At 31.9% G+C, this 20,680-nt stretch overlaps 2 protein-coding genes and 1 long non-coding RNA gene across 5 annotated transcripts in view; 2 read left to right on the top strand and 1 right to left on the bottom strand.

Moving 5' to 3' along the window:
* LOC113363168 (disintegrin and metalloproteinase domain-containing protein 12) overlaps positions 1 to 8,320 on the top strand; it is a 35,145-nt gene extending 26,825 nt beyond the window's left edge. Inside the window, exons 9-16 of the mRNA XM_026605647.1 lie at positions 31 to 181; positions 2,061 to 2,235; positions 2,321 to 2,461; positions 2,573 to 2,688; positions 3,995 to 4,253; positions 4,326 to 4,521; positions 4,763 to 4,901; positions 6,138 to 8,320. Of these exons, the coding sequence (XP_026461432.1) occupies positions 31 to 181; positions 2,061 to 2,235; positions 2,321 to 2,461; positions 2,573 to 2,688; positions 3,995 to 4,253; positions 4,326 to 4,521; positions 4,763 to 4,901; positions 6,138 to 8,250 (3,290 nt within the window). The 3' untranslated portion in view covers positions 8,251 to 8,320. The remainder of the gene's footprint in view (positions 1 to 30; positions 182 to 2,060; positions 2,236 to 2,320; positions 2,462 to 2,572; positions 2,689 to 3,994; positions 4,254 to 4,325; positions 4,522 to 4,762; positions 4,902 to 6,137) is intronic.
* Positions 8,321 to 10,248: 1,928 nt separating this feature from the next.
* Positions 10,249 to 11,974, top strand: LOC113363312. 3 transcript variants are annotated; one of them, XR_003365887.1, is made up of 7 exons: positions 10,249 to 10,651; positions 10,716 to 10,835; positions 10,920 to 10,957; positions 11,036 to 11,148; positions 11,223 to 11,378; positions 11,455 to 11,599; positions 11,681 to 11,973. It is a non-coding gene; the product is annotated as an uncharacterized LOC113363312 (long non-coding RNA). The 3 variants fall into 3 exon arrangements; XR_003365885.1 differs by having other exon boundaries at positions 10,716 to 10,957; positions 11,681 to 11,974; XR_003365886.1 differs by having other exon boundaries at positions 10,766 to 10,957.
* A 497-nt stretch (positions 11,975 to 12,471) lies between these two features.
* On the bottom strand, positions 12,472 to 20,054 carry LOC113380740 (LIM/homeobox protein Awh). Its single transcript, XM_026619869.1, has 6 exons — positions 20,010 to 20,054; positions 19,700 to 19,881; positions 13,388 to 13,605; positions 12,966 to 13,199; positions 12,715 to 12,782; positions 12,472 to 12,552 (listed from the first exon to the last, which is right to left on the bottom strand). The coding sequence occupies exons 1-6, from the start codon at positions 20,052 to 20,054 to the stop codon at positions 12,472 to 12,474; spliced, it is 828 nt and encodes a 275-aa protein (XP_026475654.1).
* Between the last annotated feature and the right edge of the window lie 626 nt (positions 20,055 to 20,680).

Genomic DNA, 20,680 nt, shown 5'->3' with positions numbered 1-20,680 from the left:
TTTTTTATGTAAATTCTTTGTTTTTTTTAGGAATGGAACATGATACTTCAGAATGTGATTGCCCAGATGAGAGATGCATCATGGCAGCTTCTTCAAGCACGATTATACCTAATCATTGGTCCAGTTGCAGTCTTGAATATTTGGCACTGGCATTTGAACACGGAATGGAATATTGCCTGAGGTAAATATATATATATATATATATATATATATATATATATATATATATATATATGAAAACGGCAAACGTTGTTTTGCTAAATAAGGTATATTCTAAACCATTTCTAGAGAATCAAAAATATTAATACTTTAAGTGCATAAGGATGTGTTGTTTGAATGCTGTATACAATTAGGTATTATAAAAACAATAAACCCCATTAGTTTGTCTATATTTTGTCAATACAATCAAACTGCAAGTTTTATACACTTTCTATAGAAAACATCGTATAATCCAATCCGAGTCTTTTTTGGTCTTTCGGCTTATTAATTACGTTTCAAATTTTTCAGATTCTTTTTGGATTCTGGATTTTGTGTATAATTGTAAATAATACTACTGAGCTTATACAAAATTTTCAAATTTTTGCGAGGAGAGATAAAAAATGAATTAGGCATTTCTTCTTTGACCTGCTTTTTGAGAAGTTTCAAGTAACATTCGATGAATTAAAATAAAAATTATATATGTAGAGCAGGACGAGACACAAAGGTCCAATTTGACTTTGAGCAAATATTAATGATATTATATAAATCAAACCAATTATATCACAGCAAATAACACATTTCAAACGAACAATTATCTGACCACGTTTAGTAAAAATGTCAGCTACTTCATCAGTGTAGAAAGTTAAAGGTACTTCACAAAACAATTACATTTTTAACTAAAGCTAAAAAACTACCAACGGAAGAAAATACTTTTATTATGGATTTTCAAAGGTTACCGTTTATCTCCCATAAGCAAAGTCAAAAGAATCAAGTTTATAGCTGGTTATACATCTTTTTTCCTCAACTTTCAAATATTGCTGTTAAACAATGCTTAACTTTACTGATTTTTGACACATCGGTGGTGGACCTTTTTAACCCCGGACCTTCATATATTACTATCATATATAAATTCTGAGAAATTATAACTGGAAAAATGTTATTCGACAAAATGTTCCTTTGATCGATACCAAATTTAGGTTCTGACTTTAAATAAACAAAAAATAATATAACTTAGAAAATGTTTTATAAATACCAATGAGTATATAATTATACAAATGAGATCTTTCAGAGCACCGTGTTTGAGAAAAAAATGCCAAAAAGTGCATTTTTATATTAACATATCAAAAAAGTTTATATTTTGAGTCTCTAGTAACACTTGCGGCCCGTTTACTAACGTTTTTGTATATAAATCAAACTACAAACAAAACTACTTACTACACATTTATCACAAAAAAATAATATTCGCGTAAAACATCCTATTAAACGTAATTGAACATCATCTGTCAAAAGCGTTTGACATTTCACGTAATTGCCACCGTCCATTGTTTTATTTAAATTACGCTTCTACAAAAATTTGCAAATTAAAAATGTAAAGTTTCTACGCGGATTTGAAATAATTTCTCACCTTTTGGACTTTCTCTGGATTGGCACGAATTTTTCAAGACTAAGACTGTCCAAATCGGTTTAGCCGTTTTCGAGTTTTACTTGGACATTTGAAAGAGAGCTCCATTTTTATAAGATATATATATATATATATATATATATATATATATTTCAATTGATTTATTATACATTCTTTATCCAATAGAATTTTTTATTGCACTTTTAAACGGCGGTACAGTGTTTAAATCTGTACAGCTGGTAGTGGGTGCTAAATAAAAGAATTTCTTGATGTATTCGTCAATCTTTAACATGCTTGTGAAAACGTGACTTTGTCATTCATCAATTTATAATATGAAATTGTTGGAGCAAGCGTGATAATGGTTTACGGAAGCTACTTGAAATGCTACAAAATGCAATATTTTTAGTTTACCATATTTTTATAATTGAAATGTTGTTTACAATATCGTTTTCTCCTATAGAAATAAGCCTGAAAGATTATTTGGAAGTCCTGTGTGTGGAAATGGTTATTTAGAAGATGGTGAAGAATGTGATTGTGGACTTCCATCTCGGTGTCAAAACTCTTGCTGCAATGCTACCACTTGTATGCTTCATCATAATGCCACGTGTGCTACAGGAGAATGCTGTGATTTAGAAGTAACTATAAAATATTAATAAATGAAATATAAAATCTAGAAATTGAACAAGTTTGATAGATGGATTTTTTTTTTCATTTCTGTAGACTTGTGCTCCGAAGAAGGCAGGAACTTTGTGCAGAAGCAATGACCATGAATGTGATTTGCCTGAGTATTGTACAGGTGACAATGAATTTTGCCCACCAGATGTGTATAAAAGAAATACTGAAGAATGTAATGGTGGCAAGGTAAATTTAATAATAAATATTTTTAATATATATACTTTAACAGTTAAAGTGGCAAATTATAATAATCAATGATCTATTGTTATTAATATTATATAATATTTTACTTTCTAGGCTTTTTGCTACCAAGGTACATGCAGAACCAGGAACGATCAGTGCAAGTTGCTATGGGGACCCTCTGGACTATCATCAGGTGATGAGTGTTACAAATCGAACTCGAGAGGAAACAGGTTTGTATTTATTATATTTTTAAATGTTTATTTCAATGAAGCACTTTTAAACGGCAGTACATGTGTTTTTTAAATCTGTACAGCTGGTAGTGGGTGCAAAATTAAATCAAAGCATTTCTTGATGCGTTTCTATACTTGTATCATACTTGTAAAAATGTGACTTTAGTCTTTCATCAATTCACAATATGGAAAAGGCATTTGGGCAAGTATGTTTGTGGTTGTGAAAATTGACAGAAATGCTACAAAAATATGAAAGAGTTATACTAATTACATGTGTAAGATTTATTAGTGCTTGTATTTTATCTTGTAACTTTTTTTACTGTTAGTTTGAAATCAATAAAATATGTTGCAAGTTTTTACTAAACTAAACTAGCTGTAAGTGGAATTCTGTCTTAAGGCAATTAGGGCATCGTGCCTTAAGGCAAATTGCTGGAACTTCCCGTACCAAAAATGATTATTTTTTTTAAAAACGATTAACATTTTTGAAAAAAACATCGAAAAAATAAGATTTTTGAGAAACTATAAATTTGACAAAAAATTACTTTTTTTGAAAAAAAAAATTATTTAATTTTTTTTTTTTTTTAAATCTTTTTTTTGAAAAAAAAATGTTTTCTTTATTTTGACATATGTTGGAAGATCTGAACTATTTTTCAAAGCAATCGCACTGCTTAAAATGCATAGAGACAAAATATAAAGCGCGTAAGCGCCGCGTCGCTGTCTAACGGGTAAACATTGGTACGGAACCCATAGGAATGTAAACAAAATTTATACTTATTGTTAAAATCTCTATAAAATATCTGATAATTTGATGTGCATATGCCTAATGATCATTTTTGACCGCCAAATGGCATTTTTTTTTACTTTTTTCGTTATATCTCCGAAACCGCTAAACCTTAAGTAAAATGTTTTTTGAATTATTAAAATCGGACGCTCCGTTCTATCAAAAACTGAAGTACCGTTTTTGGCACTTTGTGCCTCATATCTTCGGAACGGCTAAACCTACCTCCGCCAAAAACTAATCAGCACGTCTCCTTATCAATACGGATCGAATGTTTTTTAAATTATTCAAATTGCTTCATCCGTGTTCCCGAAATCATCGACGAAAATTTGTATCCGCACACACATACATACTACGCACACACACACACACACATACATCCATATTTTCTAAGGTATGCCAAAATATTCAGAAACCTCTGAAACGTAAAGATATATAAAAATTTTCATTTTCGATTTTTTTGCGATTACTATAACTTACCCTACGGGAAGTTAATAATATAATAATTATCATTTGCCATTTTTCTAGAAATGGAAACTGTGGCTATAATCGTTTGAACCAAACCTTCCTCAAGTGTCGAGACGAGCACATTTTCTGTGGAATGTTGCAGTGTAAACACTTGAACGAGCGTTTGGAATTCGGAATGGAATCCGTTTCCATCTTGTCCTACAATTTTTTAAATGTGCAAGGAAACATAATACCTTGCAGGACTGCCATTGTCGATTTGGGTCTGAATCAAGTTGATCCAGGATTGACACCTGATGGGGCAAAGTGTGGCGAGGGAAAGGTCAGTGATAGAAAAATAGAACTTTATTCTAATATACCACTATTTTCTTCACCAGTGCTGTTGTTTTTTTAGATGTGTGTCAATCAGAAGTGCATGTCAGTGTCTTCTCTCCGTGCAACTGCTCACAAATGTCCTGGAGATTGCAATGGGCACGGGATTTGCAACTCCTTAGGTCACTGCCATTGTGAGCCGGGCTATGCGCCCCCTTTGTGCGACTATCCTGGACCTGGAGGCTCCGAAGATAGTGGTCCGGCCACGGATCCTGATGGTAAGTTTTAAATCTGGTCTCAGCAAATATAAAACATTAACTTCCCGAAGATACCAATATCAACTAGTTAGTATTTATTATTATATTGTTTTATTTAGGAGTTTTACAAAAGTAGGAAGTTACTCACACGAATAAATGAACTTATGGCGCGTGCGTTCAAAAATTAAGAGGAATAATATATTATATAAATTTGAACTACTTCTGTATATCAATATAATGTATATAATTTTTTCTATTTCAGCTCGGCGTGGTTTCATAGTCTCGATGTACGTGATATTTTTAGGAATCGTCCCACTGATGGCCCTCTGTGCGCTCTTGAGTTTCTATTATCGGCAGAATCCGGTCCTGTTCAAGAGAAAGATCACCAGCACCAAACTGTCGTACGTACCAAACAAACAGAAAATTGTAGAATTTTTCACATGCACTTGCCTGTTTCACACTCACAAAACGAACGAAATTCAATCCGAAACTTCTCCAACTTGTTTTAATAGATTTTTTCACTCTAAAGATGATAAAAATGTAGCCGATGATGTAAAATCATCATCGTCAGGGTTGAAGAATATAGAGATTAAGACGGCTGGATTGGTTTCAACGACTAATCCCTTGATTTTGAATAGAAATAGTGAAAGTAAAATATTTACTATACCCAGAACTAGTTTTCAAGATAAAATTTCTTATTTTAATCATAAATAGACATTTACAAAGAACATTTGGCGGAATCTTTTTGTCCTTGATCTAGATTTCAAAATTATGAATCTATTTGCATACCAAAGATCAAAATTTCTGTTAACTTAAACCTAATAATTTTACATTGAAAATATTTCAAAGAAAATCATTTCATTTTGAATTCATGTACATTGAAATGTTTTCACAATGATCTCTTCATCAAAAATTGTAATGCATGTTTGCTGTTGTATTTATACATTTAATTGTATGCACTGTTTATATTTTCCACATTTTCTTGTGTGCTGTAATTTTTGTGCTCGTCTTTTCGCATCCTGTATTTTTTTGTTGTTGTCTGTATCCTCCTTTTCATGTATTTTATATCTTGTACACTGTTTCAATATTATAGACTTCGTTTTAATCGAGGAATTTATATTTAGATTTTTTTATGGATATAAATGTGGTTTATAATATTGAAACATTGCTTGTATTTTTAGTTAAATGTGATTATGTATATTTTTAGTAAATAAATCTTTATAAATAGGTGTTGGCTCTTTTCTTCTATTCACCTACATCTATTGTTTAGTCTTTACATCTATTGCATGGTCTTGTTTAACTTATATACATCATATATGTGCATCGATTGATCTTCTATAAACCAAACAATAATAATATTATTGTTATTTTCTAATTTTTAAAAACATGCTGCATACACCTAGTTTGTGAAATAACTTTCATTATATTTAGGTTAACCATTTAATGTTTATGTTGTTAATTAATGTATGTTGAAACATTCACCATGGAGATGTTGCACTGACAATGAGTCCGCTAACGTACACATTAGTTATTAAATTAGTTGCACCGCTTTTATTTAGCACCACTTGAGCTTTAGGTGTGGTTTCTCACTTAGCAAAAACCATCAAGATATTAATTCCTTGTCTACGCATTTTTAGACCGACCGGAAAATCGTCGTCCAAACAAAACGACTTTCAGAGACGCGGAAACGTCTTGCCATTCCGTCCTACAAGTCCCACATCTATCATCAATTCTACGAGTCCTCAAAGCTGCGATGAACTGAGCTCATCCCTTCTGCAAACAGGTAGTGGAGATGCAAAAGAAAATATGTTCTTCGGACACTTCAAAGGCTTCAGTTTGACACCCTTGGGTAAAACAGGTGATGAGACTTCTCCATCGTCCAATGCTCCGCCCATAAATCTGAATAATGACAGGAGAAATGGTAAAAATATTGCTTTGGTTCATCCAACGACTAAAGTTCAAGATCCTTCCAAGGCTCCTGTGCGAAGTGCACCTCCTGTACCACAAGCTCCAGTGATAAAAAATAATTCTGTTGGTAAAATGGATATACCAAAGAAACAGACTAAGAATACAGTACATTGGGATAAAAGTACTATTGAGGATTTGAAACCAGCTTTACCTCCCTTGAATCCAGGATCGCATGCCAGACCGTTGATTTCCGAACCGATTTTGGAAGGCTCTACATGCACGAGGAAAGAATTGATCTCGCCTTTGAAGCATTCTAATAGTATACCAATTCGATCGGCTCCTGAAGTCCCGCCAGCAGCAAGACCACAAAGTACAGGTGATATACTTGAAAATCCAGCCAGTGACATCAAAAAGTTAACTAAAGAGAATTCCAACAACGCTTTGAATAGGATAGCCAGTTTTTTGAACAAGGACAAAAGCAAATCCCAAAGCAACACTTCCACTTTAACACGCACTAGCAAGGGTAACAAAAACTTGGACTTAAAGAATCTACAAATATCTAATCCGATTTTGCAGCAGGACATTGTATTACCGGATGGTACTGTATGTGTGATGTCAGACTCTGAAGATGATGATTGCGGTCGTACCATGGTCACCAGGTCCAAAAGTATGAGATCGCCTTCGTCACCTCAGAGACCAAACATACCTAATTTTGGTTCCATGCGTCAACCATCCGGTAGCAGACGACCTACAACTATTTCAACAAACACTAGACCCAACAGACCACCCCCTCCCAGACCAGACTACACTCCCGACAAAGAAAAAGTAAACAAAAAACTGGCGGAATTGGACAAACTTGCTGCGGCGTCTGACTATCAAGTGCCAATACAACGAACAGTAGAATTTTATGATGATGAAGCGATAGCACCTTTGGCTAACATCAGCGAAGAGTTGACACCTTCAAGTAATGATAATATATATGCAGTTATCGAGGAAAATTCGCCACCAAAGGGTAAGGAAGACAAAAATTTGTTGTCGCCGCAGAGCTTTAAGTCCGTTCAGTCAGGTAGCAGTGAAAGCGTTGGTTTGCTGGGTGAAATTGTGAATGAAATACAGCATAGGAATTTTGATTCTATATATTCTACATCTACTTTGAAGAAAAATGGTAAAGATACATCTTATGGAGGAGGATATGCCAGTGACTCAGATAGCAGCCAGGCGATATATGTCAACACTGGACCTGATAGTGAATACATGAACACAGCTCCAAGCACAACCAGTAGTGGATATGTGAATCCTCAAAGTATAAATATAAGCAAACCTGATGTAGAACCAGAAAAAAATACAGTAAGTTCAATAAAACAAGCTTTGGATGCAAAAGCTTCTGCATCATCAATTCCAAAAGGTAGTAGTAAACAGACAAGTTCGATTCAATCAACCAAATCGGGTAACAGTAAACAGACGACACCGCCAACAAGTTTTAAACCTAGCGCAGCTAAATCTACAACAATGAATCCAAAATCTACTTTAGATAGTCAGAATAAATTTTCATCCAAAAGTGCAACATCCTCTAAGCTAGTCAATGGCAAACCACCATCAAAGGCCACAACCAGTAAAACAAGCACAAATGAAAAACCTAAAGTAACTCCAAAGCCCAAAAATAATTCACTAACCAATAAGTCAAATAGTGATGCAACTGGCAAGGTTGTGAACAAACCCAACATGAGTTCCTTACACAAATCCAACACTACCGACACATCAAAACCAGCTGCAAGTAAATTCCCCGTAATCAAAAATTCTAATGTTGCTGCGTTACAACAGAAATTTGAAAATCAGAAATAAATGGATATTTATTTTTTATCGAGGTGCTGCATTTAAGGGTTGATTTAGTTTTTCAACTCTATAAATTGTTAACACGAATAGTATTTATTGATTAGGAAAATTGATATTGTAAATAGTATTTAATATTTTTATATTTTATAGATACGTAAAGACTTATTACTTAGCATAAGAAGAGATTTTTAAAATGTGCTTTATTGCGAATATTAGTCAGTATTTTAATAAAGTTTGCCTTTATATGTAGAGCCTACTTATCAATTTTTTAACCATACTAGCTCTGAACACATTGCATAGACAATTGAAATGTTATTTATTTATTGTATATAATATATGTGTGAATCGTAATATTTAATAAATTTGTCCAAAATTAAATAAGATACTAAATATTAATTTCTATTTTGAAAATATGGGCTTGAATCAAAAATTTTTGACGCGTTTGTATAATCAAACTATTTGTAAGAAAATCTGGGTGCTAGTATGGATTAATTATTGTACTATTAAAATTACTCAACTTCTTAGTTTACTTATTTTTTAAGTTAAAATTAGTGTAAGAGCTATGAACGTGATACGATGTCGTTATATGTTTAAATAATTTTTAAAAAATCAGTGTATATTAAGAAATATTTATTATGTACGTTTCGTGCACTATATCTATGTCATAGTACATTATATATAAAATCATTTTAATGCAAATGATATTTAATATAAAAATAAGATAAAAATGTAAAAAATTAAATAAAATTATTTTTAAGTGCAATGTATCTTGTAACTTTTTTTGTATTTTGTACCATTTGTATTCAAATGAATTTAGGAACTGTTTGGGAACTGCTGAAGATTGACACATTTAGCGTCCGAAACGTACGAAATAAGTAATTTTATATCTGTTGTTTTTTTTATGTATATTACATAATAATCAGGCTTTTGTCCAGAAACTTGTACTGCGTACTATATTTTAAGAGATTATTCTAATTTAACATTACTATAAAATTTTTACTTCACTATTAGCATAAGCGAAATTATTTATAAATGTTTAGTTTATAATTAAAATGTTATACATATTGTACATAATACTACCAAAGATAATATTTTGCTAATCTATATTGGGCATTTAATTTATATCTGTTCTTTCAGGTGGAATTCTGTTATTTTTGGGATTTTTTAAATGTTCTTTCTCTTTGTGATGTGTGTGATCCTGCTTACCTTTATTCTACTTATTATATGTCTTGAAAATTTTAAATTGTTCATCTATATTTATTAAAATATTTGTGAAAAATGTAGAGTACGAAAAAATCTACAATGTTGGGGTTAAACGTCCGATATTGGCCACGTGGGAACTTGCCTTTGTTATAAGCAAGGATCAATTTTTTTTTGTTGAAGCATTAAAATCGGTTCAGCAATATAATTTTGCGTTTCTCCCACGGTAATGATCGTTTACACAAAAAAAAATTGAAACATATTTTTTAACATAATATATCACGATTTATTAATTCGAATGCAGATTATTTTATATATTACAATTTTTTTTACATAAACACATTGAATATATTTTTAAATTTATAAGTGTATGCATATATATATATATATATATATATATATATATATATATATAAATTGTTCGTTCAGTCGTTTTACAAAAAGATTACGTTTTCTATCTTATACAGATAATTATCTTTTTGTGTCTTTTTAAATATATATTTATTTAAATAAATTAATAAATAACTATAGGGTAATAAATACGATAATATACACAAAGTTTCTTAAAATACAATATTTACAAAGGTATGAACAAATCTTATACATATATTAATTTATTTACAAAATAATATTAAACATAGACATCTTCAGAAAAAAATCTAAATTTTTTTCTAAACTGTGCCCAGTAAACACGCGATGTGATCTTCTATAATATCGACATCGTTATTATAATGCGGTTATCGAATCTACGCCACAAGAGGATTTTAAACTTGCATGCGCTTGTGTGTGTTACAATACACGCAAAGCTCGCATTGAGTTGTCTCACGAGACATAAACACGCGCTGTCGGGGGTAATGACATCGTTGAATTTCATGTGAGATACATGTCGTGCGCTGGTGTGTGTTAGCACACATGCAAAGCATAATCAATGACGTCACACGGCGTGAAGCAAACGCGTCGTGCGCTGCGTTGTGTGCGTTGTGTGCCGGTGTGTGTGACCATACAAAGAAAGCTTTACATCAGCGCGCCGTGGCCACTGGTGGAACCGACTGTTTCTTTGACGAAAGCTAACCTAACCGCGTACAAAATGGCGCAAAATGTCACGAATTTATCATGCATCAAGTTATATTTTCTTTAGTATAATAATTACATTCGTTTAGTTAAGCAACTTGTTTATGATAATTGTAGAAAAGTGTAGAAAAATGACACCGTAAGTATATTATATATTATTTATATAGATATGTAATTACTTCACGATTTTGAATTCCATTTAGTGCATTATATCCTGGGATGAAGAAACGTTATTTTATGTCGATTTCTTTAGATGACAAAGGAGGTAACCAAATAGCATATCTTACAAAATCTGAGGACAATAATAAGGATCGTTTATCAAGGTTAAAATAATTATTTTACTAAATTAAGACATTAACATATCCATGTGTTCGACATAACCTCACTTCTTAAATCTCTTAAATTAGTCGGTTGAGAAGCGGATCGAGAATGATTGTTTGAATATGTAAGTCACTACAAATACAATAGCTATACAAATATATATAAACAGCAAACACGTATGCCATGTTCATATTTATTTCAGAAGTCGTACAAAATTGGAATGAAACGATGAACAATATACAGATCTTTAGACAGGCTCAAATAATGTATGTTTAGGAGCAACTTGAAGATAATGGAGATTTATCTTCTTAATATGTAAGTTGATTCATATATAGTTGCTGTATATATATTATTTGGTAACAAATACATTATATTTATAATTGTTTTAGAAAACCTCTAAAATTGGGAACAGTATGTCATATATGCATGAACTTGATTGATGTATTGATGTATAATGAACTGAAGATATAATGAATTCAATCAGGTTAAAAAAAATGTATGTGCAAAAGCGACTCGAAGACGATTTAGATTTGTCTCCTGAATATGTAAGTTGCTACACATATGGAGTGGTATATATATTATTAGATTCAATAAAACACATTATGTTTCAAATTGTTTTAGAAAACTTCCAAGAAGTACATCATATATGAATATCCTGTATCCTCGCATTTGATGTATTGAACTGGCGATAGAATGAAATCAGTCAGTGTTAAAAATGTATGTGTAAAAGCGACTTTAAGATGATGGAGATTTGTACACTGAACATGTAGGTAGCTACACATATGGTAGCTGTATATATATATTATATTATATACAGTAAATCACATTATGTTTGAATTTGTTTTAGAAAACTTCCAAAATTTGGGGCAGTATGTCATATGTGCATAATCTGTATCCTGGCATTTGATGCAATGAACTGGCGATAGAATGAAATAATGAAAAATAGGCAGGCTGTTTGATGTATAAGGAAGTGGCGATAGAATACTTATGCAACACTTCACACTTCACGCCCCAAAAATAGAATTACGTTCATTAGATATACAACAATTTTCATTAAATATACTGTTATTAATATGTTAAGATTGAATAATTTGTAAAAAGTTTTCTAGTATAGTTCATGTTAAAATTTTATAATTTCAAAACTACAATTCTAATTTGTAATATTTAAATATTGTAAAATTTCTTATTATTCACGTAAATAAATGCTTATTCGTACAGAAAAGAATATTAATTGCATTACGTCATCACTTTCAGGTGCTATTACGTCATAACTGAGTCGCCATTTTGTATGACGTCATGACCGAATCGTTTTCATTCGCCAATGACGTCATGACTGGGGTGAACGCCTTACGTCAGACGGTCTTATCATAATAAACAAACATATGTGGGTCAACGTCGATTTTCATGTATCACGAACGCCACGTGCGCCAGAGACCGAACCTCGATAGTTGTTCGATAATTACATAAATTTGCGGCCGTATCCATGTAATATCGAGGAAAATGAATATGGGAACCGCATGTCACACGACCTAAATAAAATATTGCCACGATGTTGTGGCCATATCGCATGTTTACTGGGTGTCTTTGAAAATCCTGTGACGGAATTTTTTGTATAAAACAATTTTAGATCCTCATCGATTATGCCTCATTTTGCATGCAGTGCAAGGATGAGTCCTCGGACAATTCGTCCATTGAAGAATCTGAAACAAATATAATTTTTTACATTATTTTTTACATTTATTGTAAATTTAAAACTATGTATTACGAATTATATTGTATATAATATTTTTTTTCAATTTACTAACCGTGTGGGTTGAATAACGTGTTTGTTTTATTCGATAATGTGTTATTATTATTATTATTGTTATTATTTAATTGCCCATTCTGGAACGAATAGGTTAGCTGGAGGTTTATGTGTCTGCTGAACTCGGAATCTCTGGTCACATGCACTAAAAAATAGAAAAATTCAATAAGAATTAAATATTTTAATCAAATTTTAATCTCACGTGAGATTTTACGATGTTGTCGGAAAAACTTCCGAGGGATATGTAAAATGAGAATTGATCGACAAAACTCACGTTAGATAATAGTCTAATTTAAAATATTCAAAGAGGAAAATTTGTTCCACTCACGTTTTCCTTTCGTCGGCTGCTGGTGTTTCTTTTGCCTCGCTCTGCTGTTTTGGAACCACACCTGTGTCACCCTTTTGCTCAGGCCAGTCACGTGAGCTATCCTTTCCAGGTCCTGCCCGTCGGGATTGCTGTCCAGCTGGAAATTTGCCTGCAGCACCTGCAACTGCTCCTCCGTGAAAGTGGTGCGGACGCGCTTCGCCTTGTTCTTGTGGTAACCGTCGGGATCGCATCCGTCTGAGGTGATATAATTATTAAATATTTTGTTTAGAGCGTTTAGTATAAATACATTGGCATTCAAATATTAAGAAATATAAGGAAATCAGTTCGTGCGCATTTACAACTAGTGTATTTATGATTTATTTATAAATCTTAAATCGTCATACCACGTAAATAGTATATTGGTATCAGTCAATTCTACTCACCATCGCTGGAAGTCGCTCCTCCGTCCAGTGTCTCCAAGTAATGGGCTTTACAGAGTACTCTCTCCTCATGAAGAGCGAACTGCTCCCCGGTAGACAGCTGCCTACCACAGGCGTCGCAGGCGAAGCAGGCTAGGTGGAAAACTAACTCACGAGCCCTTCGGACCCAATCGGAGGCAGATATGACCCTGCAGCATTTCGCGCATTTTGCGCCGAAACTCCTGCAATAGTAAAAGAAATATAAATATATAGTAATACATACATAGTAAATACAATAGTCCAGTCATTTAAACTTAAATTTAGTAAGAAATTCGGAATTCGAGATACCCAGCTGTAAGTCTGTAAATACTTGTATATTGACACATTAAAGTTGTCTTAAAACCTAAATATGGTAGGGTGTCAATACCATATGTAGGTTTTGAGACAACTTTAGGGTGCAATATACAAGTATTTACAAACTTACAGTTGGGTATCTCGAATTCCGAAGTGAACTTACTATAATGACTGGACTAATATGTAAATATAAGGAAAGGAAAGTGGATCGGACTCAATTTGCAGAAAGAGTGCCTTCCCTTCACGACGTTATCAAAGGTGAAATAGAAAGACCAAGAGGATTGAGAAGAAGAAGAATGCAGATGATTGGTGACTTACGTGAGAAGTGATAATACAAGAAACTTAAAGCCGAAGCTCTGGATTAAGAAGCATCGAAGCAGAAATTAGAAAGGTAAAATGCACAAAAGTGCAGCAAAAAGTGAATGGTGGTATTTGGAAAAGTAGACAAAAGAAGGAAATGGAATCATTAATTTGTGGTGCTCTTACACCCTGGATTTGCCTTTGGGCGGACAACTACTATCTTAGTAATTGTGCCTCTTATAACATTGAAACTGTACTTACAATATTTATGATATGTTAGGAAAATTTCTGCAAAATTAAATGATTTTTATTATTGTTTAATATTATGAGGCCCAACAGAAACTTGGTCTTGTTCTCCAAAATTGATGTAGGATGCACATTCTATTTTGTACTCACTTAAGGGGGTTGTTCGTTTTTTTTTACAAAAAATGCAATGTATTTGTTTTGTTTTTCTCGAAATGTATTTATCATAGAGGCATGCGGTTTTTTTTAAACAAAAATTACAAAATCATAGAATATTACGAAATTTTCATTTTTTTTCGCTGTCATTTTTAATAAGGGAGCGACAAAGTCGGCCTTGCAAAATCGATCTCTTTAGCGGTGCCACAGAGAAATCCGTTGCGCATCGCCTGAAACAAAAAAAAGAAACTACGTTGAAGAAGAAGTTTGAATCCAGTCCCCCTACCAAAATGAAAGAAAAAAAAGTAAGAAGGAAAAAAATGGCAGCTATTTTAAAAAAAAGTGTCAAAAAAGGCCTTTTTGGGGGGCGAGAAGCTTCGCAAAATTTTTTTGCGTATCGTTATCGTTATAATGTTATAATGTTGAGGTAGGGGGACTAGGTATTGCAGTGGTAAACAAATTAAAAAAATGTAAGTCGATCCGATTGAAAACCGTCAATTGAAAAAAGTCAATTTGAGAAAAACGTATTTAAAGTTTTTAGTATAATGTACTAAATACACCATGGTGTTCAAAGATGCTGACATATTAAAAAGGTCATGTGCATGAGGTATTATAATGAAAAAGAGAGCAGCTGGCATACAATAGCTCGCGGAGCGACGAAACAAAACGGTTTCAGAGGATCATACATATAGAGATATATATCTATAACTTCGTCAAAAAAATAGATATTGAGATGATTATTTTTTAAAAAATATATGAATAAAAACTGAACAACCCCCTTAAATACTGTCGGACATTATATTACTCCACAAGTCTACATCAACTAGGTGTACTCGTCCTGCTTTAAGTTTTAGCAAGGTTGCATCATTTTAATATATGTTACATTGTTAACAACTACTTTTGGTTTGATACAAATGGTATAATAGACAAATTTGCACAAATTTAAATACTGTCGAACATTATGTTGCTCTAGATAAACTCAGTATACTTCATCAAATACAATCCTAATGCTTTACGTTTTTATAACTTTAATACATGTTCCATAGCTTTCAAACCGCTCGGTTGATCTGAATGATATGTTCGGAATATTTGCAAAAAATTGAATATCGCACAATATTGTCTAACATCTCAAAGTCCTAAAACTACTCGGTACACTTTAAAATCGCAATTAAAATTCTATTATCTCTCTTGCGAAACACCGTTATTCCTTTATCTCGGGTCCCTCTAGAGGTCCCCCTTATGCCGTGGTGGTCTCTTAGAATCGCGGGAGGTCTCCTGTCGATATTCCTCTCGCCGTATGTGAGCATTTGACTGACTGACCGATCGTCGGACCGAAGATTCGACCGCGCGGATCATTTATCATTCGACATCGCGGCGACCTCCGTCTCTTTTGATTTTTGACCCCAACAACGGGAGAGAAAGCAAAAAAGGTAAAAGGTAAAATGTTGAAAAAAGAAAAAGAGTAAAAAAGTGTGCGACTGCATGGGAGGCGAAGAAGAATTCGGCTATGTGGCTAATTTTTTTTTTTTGATAATTGTAGATGTAGGTTGAAAATATTAACTTTACTAACAAGTTTCATTTTCTATGATCAAGAATTATTTTATAGTCATTGCATAGCGAATTGTTGACCGTTCTCTTATTTATGGCTGTCTCATTGTGTAATGATATTAGGCATCCTTCGCTAAATCTTCTTTTAAACAAATTATTTTCAAAATGTAAGATCGTTGGATTGAAAAAATCTATGTTATGTTTGACCTCGGGCTCGCCCGTAGGTAAGCGGTTAAGAGCGACGGGACTTGTGTCAGAGGTCCCGGGTTCCATACCCACTTCGAGCAGCCTGTTGTCAGGCAGCAGTGACAACGATTTTCACTTGGAAATATAGATAGCAATATGTTTCCAAGTAAAAATAGCCCTTGCCCGGCATTGCTGCACCAATAAAAAGTCAGTCCTATTAGATTAATTCTAATAACAAAAATCATCAAATATGGATGGAATAACCATTGGGTTACCATCTAAAAATACGAAGTAAGGAGAAGTTTCAGCCCAACAGCTCATAGGACGTAAGGTTCTGATTGCTGTTAAAAATATAAAAAATATATATATATATGAGCTCATTAATGTGATCTGTTAGCATTGTTTTATACTGGTTTTTGTTTTTGGAATTGTTTTTATGTTGTGGTGTGGTATTCTTTTGTGCAAGTTTTGACTTTGTTCACCTATGTTAAGATAATTACAATTTATACAATTAAACTTATAAACTAGATTACATAGGAGTTTTGGGTCAAATTTGGATTTTAATTTTGTAAAAAGAGTTGTAAGAGTGTTTTCGAACTACTCTGATACTGAAAAGTTTTCTCCACGGGTAATGCAATCCTTTTATAAAAGGTAAACTTATAGTTCCGACGTAGTTTTCATGGTTTGAATTTTCAATTGAATTATTGTGACGGTTTTGGAGATATAGGATTCTATTTTTTGTTATGGATTGGATCAGGTGTTGTGGGTAGGAGTTGTTTATTAGGATTTGTAAAATGATATATATATATATATACTGTGTGTGTGTTTGTGTATATGTGTTTTGAAAAATAATAGTCCAAACATTCCTCGTTTTCTACTAATGTGAATTTAACGAAGATTAGTCGGAAATTCTTGCTCCGTTGAACTTTTATCGAACTCAAGAAGACCATTTGTTAATATTTTTCTTTGCTCAATAACGATGACTTGGCCGAAAAAAGGGATATCAATCGATATATTCAATATAAACAATTTATTATTCGAAACGTATCTGATGTAAGAGATATATTATGATAAGTCATACACATGTGTAAACACTTAGAAGAAAAAAAATTATATCTAAGTCTAAATCTATGAATGCTTTAGAAGTGCTTCGAGATTTTTTTTATTTTGCATTGCGGTTTATGAGTTCACCGAGTTGCTGTAGGGTTGAATGTTGAAGTATAATAATAAATAACGTGCAACATATTTATTTTTGGACAAATTCTTTTATATAAACACTATTTCATTTAATGGTTTAAAATTTATTAACCACATTGTTAATAAATATACGCTTGACCTATAAATATTCTTTAAAAAGTTCTTTGGTATTGATACATATTAATATTTTACATAACGTGAATCCAATTTTAGTTTATTCAATTTTGAAGAAATTTTGCCACTACATTTAAATCAACCGAACGGTTTAAAAGTTTTTGAAGATTCATTAAAGTGATGCAATTTATCAAAAATATTATTATTATTTCCAATATTAGAGTATACCAAGTAAGATTTTATAATACTAAAATAGATTATTTAATTTTGTGAAAATTTTTCGATTATTCTATATATTTAAAGGTTACTATTGAAAAGTTACAATGGACGTAGTAAATAAAAACACATAAGTTGCAGGTCGAATCTGATTAAAAATTGCTTCTTGTCACAGCGATTTTAAAATATACACTTTAATAAAGTTTTGATTGACAATAAATATATATATATATATATATATATATATATATATATATATATACGGAATTGCTGTGGGACTATCATTTATCACATTTACAGATTATTTAATTTTGTATAAATTTTCTAAATATTTTATATATATCTATATGAATTGTAACGGTTTAGAAGTTACCAAAGATTTACCAAAGTGTCATCTTAAAAAATACAATAGTACAAAAAAGTACTATATATAATACGATTAAAATCATCTCCACCTCTTGGTATTTGCTATCAAAATACTGATAAATATTTTTAATTAAATCAATATTTATTATAAATTTCACAAATCACTCTCCCACAAGAATATGTACCGAGGTGATGGAATAAATAATAAATATCACAATAATACCACGAGGAATTCCTTTTGTAGAAACTACTCGACGACTTCGGCTCTTGGATTTATAATAAAAATAACAACAACATTGTGTTGTTGCGACGCCGAGAATTCGATGACGACGATGATGATGATGATAAAATCAAAATATTATCAAAACATATCAATAACGATATATAAAATAAATAAGTCTCGTCGGATTGTCTTCAGAAAATAGAATGACACGCGGCAAGTAGAAAAATAACTAGAATGTAATTGAAATATTTCCTATGACCTAAAAGGTTTTCTCATTGGTACGTATGATTATGCAAATATATATAGAACTCTCAACATTTTTGGTGTAAATGGCTATATTTAAATTTCTTTGCTACATATAGTAATTTGGTTATGTACTTTTATTTATTTAACTTCATTTATCATTTTCTAGTGTGGTTTGTTGTGATGTGTTGCCGAAGTGGATTCTGATGTCAGAAAATATTGTAAATTAGTTACTTCTTGAAGAAGTTTGTTTTCATAAAAAAATACGATTCGATGCGATAGATACCATGGTCTTCTAGATCATACTAAAATATTACAATCCTACGACAAGTCGTCGAATTTTAAAAATTCGTCAAAGTTTGCAAAAATTAGTTGCGTTTTTTAGTATTTGTCAAAATTAGACATTTCGTCGACGTTTTCTCAAAAATGTCTGAACCGATTTTAAAAATCTAAAAGCCATTCGATGTATCTCAAAGATGACTATCATTTGTCAGTTTTGTGCAACGATCTGCCGAGCCGTTTCTTTGTAATTTTCGTCCAAATTTTAGCTCATACTACCGAATCAAATAAATCAAAAACTGATCGAAAGATATTAGTTGGAAATGATACTGATTAGTTTTAGAAGAAAATCTACTGAGCCGTTTCCTTGTAATTAACTGTTGAAAAACGAATTTAAGCCGATTCTTATGAAACTTTTTTTGGCGATATATATCATAATCTTACAGAACTTACTGAAACATTACAGCCTTACGACAAGCAGGTTAATTATAAAAATTCATCGAAGTTTGAGAAAATGAGTCGTTTTTTTGACGTTTGTTAAAATTAAAATTAGACGATTTACTTGGTATAGCGATAGAGTACTTCGTCTTAATGAACATACTAAACCATTAAAGTCCTACGGAAAATGGTTCAATTATAAAATTATTGATTTTTGAAAATTTGCTTTTAGAAAATACTCCGAGTTAACGTGTTCGTTCGTTTGTTTTCAATAATGTGTAAGAAATCCACTCGTAATACTTTTTATCACTCATAAATTAATTTATTTTTTATTGATTAAGTCGATTATTTTCACATGCAGGGAAGTTCATGTAACTTTGCTCAAGACAAAATACCAATACCAACTAGTCTACTAAAATTAGACGAAGCTACCAAAAGTTATAACAGATTAAATGGATCTGGTGTCTACTTACTTCGTGTAATCAGCCTTGCAATAGACCTGCCGCTCCCTCAAGAAGCAGGAAGGCTGCCGGTCCAACTGCGACCTGCAGACGCAGCAGCGGAGGCAGGAGCCGTGCCAGGCGCCTCCGCCGACCTCCAGCAGGAACCTGTCGGATATTGGTTCGCCGCAGGCTGCACAACACCGATGCTCCGTCTGGAAATCAGAAGAAAAATCCAGGTAAGGTAAAGGACAATATTTTTAGAGACATTATTGTCGATTAATTATTTTGTACAAAGTTGCCAAATACAGTGGTACCCCGACTTACGAGTGACCTGAAATACTCGTGTTTCGAGATTAGCCGAAGAAGCGGCTCGTTGCTTTGACATACGAGCAAAATTCGAGAGGGTAAGAGTCTTATAAAAAAAATTGCCAAAATGAAAATATGCAAAATTTTGTAAGTTGAAAAAAATGTTTTATTATAGTTTTATAGTAATTTAATTCATAATTGTAAGATTAAACAAATACGTGCAAAATTAGTAAACAATCAATATAATTTGTTTCGCATTATTGTTCTTCTTGAATTTTTTGAAATGAATTAAATATATTAAAATATTTAAACTAAATTATTTTATTTTGACTTGATTTGACAAATTAGTTATGTCAAAAATTTGACAAAAAAATGAATTTTATAATAAAAATCAAATAAATTAAAAAAAAAACGCTTCAAGTACTATTTAGTTTTTTATATATAAGAACAATTTAATTGTGAGTTTATATAATAATTATATATTATTAGTATATTACATACATTTTACTATATTGTTTATTAATTTTCATTGGCACACTTTTTTCTTATATACTATAATACTATATGTATACAACTTTTTCTAATATAATAATATCATGTTTTTTTAATCAAACTTAGTTATACCCTTTCTTTATATTTATATAATATAATTTATATAATATAATGAATGTTACTGATCAATAAATTAGCAAAAAATAGTTTTTC

Source organism: Ctenocephalides felis, unplaced genomic scaffold, assembly GCF_003426905.1.
Source record: "Ctenocephalides felis isolate EL2017-DRISC unplaced genomic scaffold, ASM342690v1 CF-g0.4_SCAFFOLD_00845, whole genome shotgun sequence".
NCBI lineage: Eukaryota > Metazoa > Arthropoda > Insecta > Siphonaptera > Pulicidae > Ctenocephalides > Ctenocephalides felis.
Note: the sequence above shows the minus strand (reverse complement) of the source record. Positions and strands in the feature narration are given on the sequence as shown.

Coding starts and splice junctions, on each gene's coding strand:
- LOC113380740 (XM_026619869.1), bottom strand. CDS start 20,054: ATGTCAAAGCAACGAGCCGCTTCTTCGGCTAATCTCGAAACACGA. Junction 13,606..19,699: donor TGCAAGGCTGATTACACGAA/GTAAGTAGACAC, acceptor TTACTATTGCAG/GAGTTTCGGCGCAAAATGCG. Junction 12,553..12,714: donor TAACCTATTCGTTCCAGAAT/GGGCAATTAAAT, acceptor AAAATAATGTAA/AAAATTATATTTGTTTCAGA.